General features: G+C 45.2%; 1 protein-coding gene across 1 annotated transcript in view; it reads left to right on the plus strand.

Annotated features, from left to right (window-relative positions):
* The window catches only part of acsl6 (acyl-CoA synthetase long chain family member 6), a gene marked incomplete at both ends in the record, with an annotated part of 32744 nt that overhangs the window by 1337 nt on the left and 21407 nt on the right, over nucleotides 1–10000 (plus strand). The window contains 4 exons of the mRNA XM_084437290.1: nucleotides 480–579; nucleotides 2532–2710; nucleotides 7642–7674; nucleotides 9387–9438. Coding sequence (XP_084293416.1) covers nucleotides 480–579; nucleotides 2532–2710; nucleotides 7642–7674; nucleotides 9387–9438 — 364 coding nt within the window. The remainder of the gene's footprint in view (nucleotides 1–479; nucleotides 580–2531; nucleotides 2711–7641; nucleotides 7675–9386; nucleotides 9439–10000) is intronic.

The raw sequence follows: 10000 nt of genomic DNA on the forward strand, positions 1-10000 counted from the left end.
CCTTTGACACTATGACCATAAGATGGAGTCTAAATCACATCAGGGTTTCTCTGTTTCTCCTACTGTAGATATCATGTATTATTGCCTCATAATATCATTACTTTAGCACTTATCAGCAAGCAGAGACCTTTTTAGAAAAACAAGCAAAGCAATTTCCCGTAGAAAGACTTTGAACCCTGTTTCCATGTTGTCTGTTTGTTTGCATCTTGATGCAGTACAGAGCAGTACAGGCATTTGAAGCGTTAGTATTCCCTGTAAACTCATCATGGTGTATAAGAAGGTCTAGACACATAGTCAACCTGAGCAGTTCACTCATCACACTGGGTCTTTGCCTTGAGGGAGGACTATTTACACGTCCACATTTTAGACAGCTTCTGTAAAAGGCGTTCTATGGCATCGTGACCCCTGTGAACTTGGTTTGACCTCAGTTTGACCTCAGTTTGACCTCAGTTTGACCTCGGTTTGACCTGTGTTTGCAGTGGATCATCTCAGAGCTGGCCTGCTATACCTACTCCATGGTGGTGGTGCCTCTGTATGACACCCTTGGGCCGGATGCAATACGGTACATCATCAACACGGGTAAGACCTCACACACACACACACACACACACACACACACACACACACACACACAGAAACCAGGCCTTCTCACCCAGCCTGGTCTCACCCGGCAGACGTCAGAATTCAACGTTTGTCCATCGCCTCCAAACGTCATTTCTAGACGGCATCATACAGTTATAAACGTGGGCAGACAGCGTGGGATATGCCTACGTTTTTGATTGGTTGTTCTCAGAGTTCTGTGGTTGGTTGTTCACATTGGAACACGTGATGGAAGAGGGGTATACATTTGCGAGCGCTTTTGAGGGTGGGTTGGGTGGGTCACAACTTTGGTGAGACAACACCGAGTGCAAAACTAGCTGGCGAAACTAGAAACAACAACAACGTTTTACAAGCAACTAGCAAACAACACTACTAGCTAGCCAACTAGCTCACATTCTTACTGTCATTACTATTAGCTAGCATTAGCTACTGTTCTCATAGCTCGTGTTCTAACGTGGACACAGGGATCAGGCTAATTTACGAAACTGGGCCCAGGAGTGGAGCTACTCGGACGGCGCTTAGTGAGCGCGCTCCACATATCTCAATACCCCTGCGTGGGTACGCACGCCGTTCTGCGGGCGCGCAGGGGAATCGCTCTGCTCGCTGCCCGAGTGCCTCCACGCATATACATTATTTGCATGCTCTGAGGAAGGCCTCTGTCCATTGAAGTGAAATGGAGGATCTGTCCATGTATCTTTTATTGGTGAGTGCTACCATGCATCTTTGATGTCCTTTTTGACGTTATTTGCATAATTTGTATGATGCCGTCTATATATGACGTTTGGAGGCGATGGACAAACGTGGAGTTCTGCCGTCTGCCGGGTGAGACCAGGTGGTCTCACCTGATGAGGGGGGAGAGACCAGGTGGTCTCACCTGATGAGGGGGGAGACCAGTGCCTGGTCTCTAATCCAGGTCACCAGTGGGCGTGTCCACCTGCGTTGTCAGTAGCTCGTCTCTCTAAAGTCAAGCCTCTCTGGTGTAGAAGCCCTGGAGAAATCAACCAACAAGATCCTCAATGTGATCTGGGATTTCTCCAGCGCTCTCAACGCCATGTACAGTACGTACAGTAGCTCCTACTTTCATAACCTACAAAGGGAGTGTTTCATTTCCCAGAATCCCAGGTGTGTCATTTTTTTAATTTTATTTTTTAATTAGACCTTTATTTAACCAGGTAAGCTTATTGAGATAAAGAATCTCTTTTTCAAAAGCGACCTGGCCAAGAGGCAGCAAATTACAATACAAAAGGTTACAATACAAATAGCATACATACAATAAATAAAATAAGCTCAAGTTAGTAGTATAACAACTGATTTAAAAGCAGGGACAAACCCCAATGCCTTCAAGTTCCTTATCCTTGAGAATGTCAACAAAGCTGTCAAACTGGATCAGTTCAGGCAGTTTTAAGTCAGCTTGCAGGGAATTCCATGCAGAGGGAGCAGCAGAGCGAAATGCCTTTTCCCCAGTTCTGTGAACCCTCGAGGGACAGTCAGTGTAAAGAAGTCAGATGATCGTAAGATGTAGTGTCCTTGATTCCTAATTAGGTAGTCATCTTGCATGTGCATGTGCCCCTATGCATACACGATTGGTACAGTCGGGGGGCGGCTGTAGCTCACTTGGTAGAGCGAGTCGTTCAGTGATCGAAGGGTCAGCGGTTCGAATCCCAGCTCCGACTGTCCACATGTCGAAGTGTCCTTGAGCAAGACACCTAACCCCAAATTGCTCCCAATGAGCAGGTTAGCGCCTTGCATGGCAGCTACCACCATTGGTGTGTGAATGTGTGTGTGAATGGGTGAATGAGAGGCCATTGTAAAGCGCTTTGAGTGCCGCTAAGGTGGAAAAGCGCTATACAAGTACAGTCCATTTAGCATTTACCATTTACAGTATGCGTTCCACCAGTCACCGTCAGTTCTGTCTGCTCTGTATGCCTCAGCGGAGATCTCCACGGTGATCTGCGACAATCTGGAGAAGGCCCAGGTACTTCTGGGTAACGTGGAGCGCCAGCAGACCGTCGGTCTTCAGAGGATCGTCCTGATGGACCCGTTCGACCCCGCCCTGGTGGAGAGGGGGCGGGCCTGTGGCGTGCACGTTCAGGCACTCCGAGACCTGGAGGTTCGTAAGCCGGAGTTTGTTTGGTTTTTTATAAATGAACATTCATCTTCGTCTTGGAAGAAAAGTCTATTGAGATCAGGGTGTCTTTTTTTAATAAGCCGCTGGTGAAAACGCATACATCACACACATGAAGTCAATACTATAGCCAAAAGCATATTAAAAAACATTAGAATTGAAGAGACATTCTAAAACTATAAACATTAAAATGGCTGGTGGCTCGGTTGTTTTCTGTATCTGAACCTGGCTAAAAATAAGAAAACAACAAAGAAACCGACTTCACACTGGCAGTCTGAAGCTGAGGGAAGCAGATCTGCTCACGGGGAAAATGACTCGCTGCCTTTCTATAGTTCAGCTCACTGCTGTGTTCTTTATTGGCCTCATACAACACAGCATCGTCTCAATCTCTCAGGTCCGTCACAACGCAGAAGCTGCTGCTGAAGCCCTTCACATAGCTACTGTAGGGATGGGAGTATTTCATTGGCTCGTTCGTTTTCATCTCCTGAGTGGTGTCACATAGTGATCAACAGATCTTTAACCATCTACATGTAGTTATTACAACTCTACATGTAGTTATTACAACTCTACATGTAGTTATTACAACTCTACATGTAGTTATTACAACTCTAGCCTACATGTAGTTATTACAACTCTACATGTAGTTATGACAACTCTACATGTAGTTATTACAACTCTACATGTAGTTATTACAACTCTACATGTAGTTATTACAACTCTACGTGTAGTTATTACAACTCTACATGTAGTTATTACAACTCTACATGTATTTATTACAACTCTACATGTAGTTATTACAACTCTACGTGTAGTTATTACAACTCTACATGTAGTTATTACAACTCTACATGTAGTTATTACAACTCTACATGTAGTTATTACAACTCTACGTGTAGTTATTACAACTCTACGTGTAGTTATATTACAACTCTACATGTAGTTATTACAACTCTACATGTAGTTATTACAACTCTACATGAAGTTATTACAACTCTACATGTAGTTATTACAACTCTACGTGTAGTTATTACAAATCTACATGTAGTTATTACAACTCTACATGTAGTTATTACAACTCTACATGTAGTTATTACAACTCTACATGTCGTTATTACAACTCTACGTGTAGTTATTACAACTCTACGTGTAGTTATTACAACTCTACATGTAGTTATTACAACTCTACATGTAGTTATTACAACTCTACATGTAGTTATTACAACTCTACATGTAGTTATTACAACTCTACATGTAGTTATTACAACTCTACATGTAGTTATTACAACTCTACGTGTAGTTATTACAACTCTACATGTAGTTATTACAACTCTACGTGTAGTTATTACAACTCTACATGTAGTTATTACAACTCTACATGTAGTTATTACAACTCTACGTGTAGTTATTACAACTCTACATGTAGTTATTACAACTCTACATGTTATTACAACTCTACGTGTAGTTATTACAACTCTACGTGTAGTTATTACAACTCTACATGTAGTTATTACAACTCTACATGTAGTTATTACAACTCTACATGTAGTTATTACAACTCTACGTGTAGTTATTACAAATCTACATGTAGTTATTACAACTCTACATGTAGTTATTACAACTCTACATGTAGTTATTACAACTCTACATGTAGTTATTACAACTCTACATGTAGTTATTACCACTCTACATGTAGTTATTACAACTCTACATGTAGTTATTACAACTCTATGTGTAGTTATTACAACTCTACATGTAGTTATTACAACTCTACATGTAGTTATTACAACTCTACATGTAGTTATTACAACTCTACATGTAGTTATTACAACTCTACATGTATTTATTACGACTCTACATGTCGTTATTACAACTCTACATGTAGTTATTACAGCTCTACATGTAGTTATTACAACTCTACATGTAGTTATTACAACTCTACATGTAGTTATTACAACTCTACATGTAGTTATTACAACTCTACATGTAGTTATTACAACACAAGCCCATGGATACTGATGCATTAAAGCTAGTGATTGATTTTGGTGATGTGTACCAGTAATAGATACTATCATAATATATTATAATAATCCTATAATGAGTCTTATCAGTCTTCAGTCTTGACAGTGTTCAGCTATGTCATAATCATGTTCTTCTTGAGGGACATGAAGAATCTAGGTAGAAATGTCCATAACATCTACAGAGTCTTAAAGTCAATGTAAGCTGATCGTGTTTCTCCTCTCACGTGGACGGTGTAAATGTGCAGTGGTAGGGATGGAAGAGGACAGCTGGGTTGGGGCCGTGGGGTCAAGAGGTCACCGTGGGAAGCCACAGCAGGGCCCCTCTCCTCCCCGGGGTGTCCTGTGCGTCTCCCCAGGGAATGACATACAAGTCCACTAGGTCAAACAACCAGTAGGATTGAGACTTCACATTCTGGGTGACAGGCCACACATTTGTGACAGTAGGGCCCCTCCTGGGAGCCAATCTGACTTCACTAGGCCTTAAGAGAGGCGTAGGGGTGGGGCGAGAGAGGTAAGAGAGGCGTAGGGGTGGGGCGAGGGAGGAAAGAGAGGCGTAGGGGTGGGGCGAGAGAGGTAAGAGAGGCGTAGGGGTGGGGCGAGAGAGGTAAGAGAGGTGTAGGGGTGGGGCGAGAGAGGTAAGAGAGGCGTAGGGGTGGGGCGAGAGAGGTAAGAGAGGCGTAGGGGTGGGGCGAGAGAGGTAAGAGAGGCGTAGGGGTGGGGCGAGAGAGGTAAGAGAGGCGTAGGGGTGGGGCGAGAGAGGTAAGAGAGGCGTAGGGGTGGGGCGAGAGAGGTAAGAGAGGCGTAGGGGTGGGGCGAGAGAGGTAAGAGAGGCGTAGGGGTGGGGCGAGAGAGGTAAGAGAGGTGTAGGGGTGGGGCGAGAGAGGTAAGGGAGGCGTAGGGGTGGGGCGAGAGAGGTAAGGGAGGCGTAGGGGTGGGGCGAGAGAGGTAAGAGAGGCGTAGGGGTGGGGCGAGAGAGGTAAGAGAGGCGTAGGGGTGGGGTGAGAGAGGACTATTTAATGTCTTGAGCAAACCTTGAGACTTTGATAGTGAATGCGGTGGACCCCAGCTAAGACCGAGTGGGGGAGTAGGGAAGCAGACGCACGCCTCGTCTTGTCTCTCGCCCACAGCTCCAGCCAGCCGAGAGACAGGGAGAGACAGGGAGACACAGGGAGACACAGGGAGAGACAGGGAGAGACAGGGAGAGACAGGGAGACACAGGGAGACACAGGGAGAGACAGGGAGAGACAGGGAGAGACAGGGAGAGACAGGGAGACACAGGGAGAGACAGGGAGACACAGGGAGAGACAGGGAGACACAGGGAGAGACACAGGGAGAGACAGGGAGACACAGGGAGAGACAGGGAGACACAGGGAGAGACGGGGAGAGACAGGGAGACAGGGAGACACAGGGAGAGACAGGGAGAGACGGGGAGACACAGGGAGAGACAGGGAGACACAGGGAGAGACAGGGAGAGACACAGGGAGAGACAGGGAGACACAGGGAGAGACAGGGAGAGACAGGGAGAGACGGGGAGAGACGGGGAGAGACAGGGAGAGACGGGGAGAGACAGGGAGAGACGGGGAGAGACAGGGACTGTTTCCATGTTAGGGAAGTTCTGTCTAATAAATCATCTTTTGGCTCTTCCATACCCACGTTGGGGTGATCGATGGGTATCACATCAAGAATAGGCGATTAACATCGTCCATATTAGATTGTGCTGCAACTTTTATTAAGGCTTACAAAAAAATGACACAACGCAGAGCAACAGAAGAAGAAGACCTCCAAAAGCCAACAGATATTTACAGTGTCTGAACTCACTCATACAGTAGGCCTCCTCAAATTCAAGTTCAAGTTTGCTGTATTTGCATGTGAACAATGTACGGTGGAATGTGTAGCTCCGAGCTCCTGGTGAGGAGGAGGAGGGTGTTGTGCTGATGAATAACAGACCGGTGAGGAAGAGGAGGGTGTTGTGCTGATGAATATCAGACCGGTGAGGAAGAGGAGGGTGTTGTGCTGATGAATAACAGACTGGTGAGGAAGAGAAGGGTTTTGTGCTAATTGTTATGCGGTCGCAGCCGTGGGTTACAGAGTAGCTGCTAGCCAATCAGAATCAAGTATCCAAATTCTCTGTTGTAGAAGTGTGGTTGAGCGTCACTAAGACGACTGTTGGACACACAGTACAGTCGAGGAGGCTGTATTTATACAGTACATAGCATACAATCGTTCCATATCACTGGTTTTATGGCCACATCAGCAATAAGGAATGATGTGTATTGTTATGACATACAGCTTATACCTTACTTTATACAACGGTTAGTTCTGGTTCTTGATTCTGATTGGCTGGAAGCCGTGTTAAAATACTTTGTAACACACACCTGGGACCGCATATCATTCCATTTTCAGTATTAATGCGCCTCCCATTTGATCCAATGCATTGTAGTTGTTGTTGTTGCTTGGCAACCCATTTGTTAGGGGAACTATTTTGCTCGGCGGAATTGAGGGAATGATGCTTCGTTTTGAATGAATGTTAATATTTTACATTGCTGTGTGTCTATTTTACACTAATAGCTGTAGTAACCGTTGTATAAAAGCAATAAACCACTCGAGGCCGTGTGTTATAGTGATTTTATAACAGCTAGGGGGGTATTACTCCGCTTCGCGTCGTGCCTAACAACGCCCAATAGCTGTTATAAAATCACTATAACACACGGCCTCTCGTGGTTTATTGCTTAAGTATAAGCTTACTGTATACTTTACTGCATAAGATTATGTAACACACACACACACACACACACACACACACACACAGGAACATTATGGCAGGTGAGGTGTAGGACCTGTTTCTGCATACTCTTAGTGCATGTTAGTCCATTAACAGTGTTGTTGTTGTTTTCTCAGGCTCTGGGCAGGGACAACCACAGAAAGCCTCTGGTAAGTCTGCTCTGCTTTAACATCTCGCTTCACTGACATGGAATAGAATTCAATTAGAAGCAAACGAGATGTCAGTATGTAATTCATCATGCATTACACTTAGACGAGCACTTCACAAACGCGCTGTCCATTCAAAAATGTGAGCGTTGAAAGACTTGTTCTTAACATCCATGGTATTCTTTCAGTGAGCCGCTGTGTCCAGCTCTGTAACTGTCACATCCTGGTCTTTCTGCTGGTCAGGCTCGTATGCAGAGTGCAGGACTCTATTCTAAAGCAGGTCTAGTGGCTCAGTAGTCACAAAGCGTCTCAGTGCTGATCCAGGACCAGTTGTGACTTTCAAATAAGACTGGGACCTTGTGTGCTAGAATTTGCAATTTTCCATTGTACTTTGGGCTACTTATAAAGTGTATTGAGACCCAGTAGTAATACACTTTAGATGAAACCTGACTTCTCTTGAGTAAACGTGACCTGGTTAGAGGAAATAAGCTCATCCTCCAGTGAGGGTTTTAGAGGTTTTCTCTGTCCTGGGAAACTGCAGCCGTAAGTTTGCTAGTCTGATTGAGATTCACTTGCTTTATCTTATCTGTTGAAAAACTATAATAAATGTGCTTTTCTGAGATGGGAAGCACAGGGTGTAATCAGTCTCAGTGTGCTCTCCTGGGAAATGTATCACAATACCAATATTGTTTGGTGGACATAGTCCTCCATGGGAGCAGTGAAAAGCACCAGAGGAATGTTTATGTCCAAGCCAGCCCAAACATGTAAAAAGGTGGACAGTTCTGGCCTGTAGAAAGACATGTTTTTGCTGATGTCTCCAGTATGCGGTCATTATGACCTCACTGTGCGGTTATTATGACCTCACTGTGCGGTTATTATGACCTCACTGTGCGGCTATTATGACCTCACTGAGCGGTTATTATGACCTCACTGAGCGTTTATTATGACCTCACTGTGCGTTTATTATGACCTCACTGAGCGTTTATTATGACCTCACTGTGCGTTTATTATGACCTCACTGAGCGGTTATTATGACCTCACTGGGCGTTTATTATGACCTCACTGGGCAGTCATTATGACCTCACTGAGCGGTTATTATGACCTCACTGTGCGTTTATTATGACCTCACTGTGCGGCTATTATGACCTCACTGAGCGGCTATTATGACATCACTGTGCGGTTATTATGACCTCACTGTGCAGTTATTATGACCTCACTGTGCAGTTATTATGACCTCACTGAGCGGTTATTATGACCTCACTGAGCGTTTATTATGACCTCACTGAGCGGTTATTATGACCTCACTGTGCAGTTATTATGACCTCACTGTGCAGTTATTATGACCTCACTGTGCAGTTATTATGACCTCACTGAGCGGTTATTATGACCTCACTGAGCGGTTATTATGACCTCACTGAGCGTTTATTATGACCTCACTGAGCGTTTATTATGACCTCACTGAGCGGTTATTATGACCTCACTGAGCGTTTATTATGACCTCACTGTGCGGTTATTATGACCTCACTGAGCGTTTATTATGACCTCACTGCGGTTATTATGACCTCACTGTGCGTTTATTATGACCTCACTGTGCGGTTATTATGACCTCACTGAGCGTTTATTATGACCTCACTGCGGTTATTATGACCTCACTGAGCGGTTATTATGACCTCACTGTGGTTATTATGACCTCACTGTGCTGTTTGCTCCCACAGCCCCCGACACCAGAGGACCTGTCGATCGTGTGTTTCACCAGCGGCACCACAGGTAGGCCTCACCAGACACCTGGACACCAGGAAGCAACACTGGTGCCGTGACCGGGGTCAAATACACACCTGCCCCCCTCAGCACTCTGTCTGGAATGGTGGATGACAGAGCGTTGACCAGACCGATGCCCTGGACAGACCTCAGGGCAGAATCAACGGGATGTGATCTGGTCAACTGGCTCGGGTCAGCGGTGGACAGTAGCGGTCGCTAGCCATTAGCCACAGTAGCAGCCACAGGCCTCAGACCTGTACATTCATAATCAGAATCAGAAATACTATCAGGATCATAATACATTTATTGCCATTGTAGTTTCTCAACCTATTGGGAATTAGCATGTTTGCTTGTTGTCCCCAGCTGAGGGGAGGTGGAGGTCGGGACCCTGTTGGAATGGGGGCTTAGACAGGACATCCTCAGATAGGACAGGACACCCTCAGACAGGACATCCTCAGATAGGACATCCTCAGATAGGACATCCTCAGATAGGACATCCTCAGATAGGACATCCTCAGATAGGACATCCTCAGATAGGACATCCTCCAGACAGGACACCCTCAGACAGGAC

Source organism: Borostomias antarcticus, assembly GCF_949987555.1.
Source record: "Borostomias antarcticus genome assembly, chromosome: 1".
Classification (NCBI taxonomy): domain Eukaryota; kingdom Metazoa; phylum Chordata; class Actinopteri; order Stomiiformes; family Stomiidae; genus Borostomias; species Borostomias antarcticus.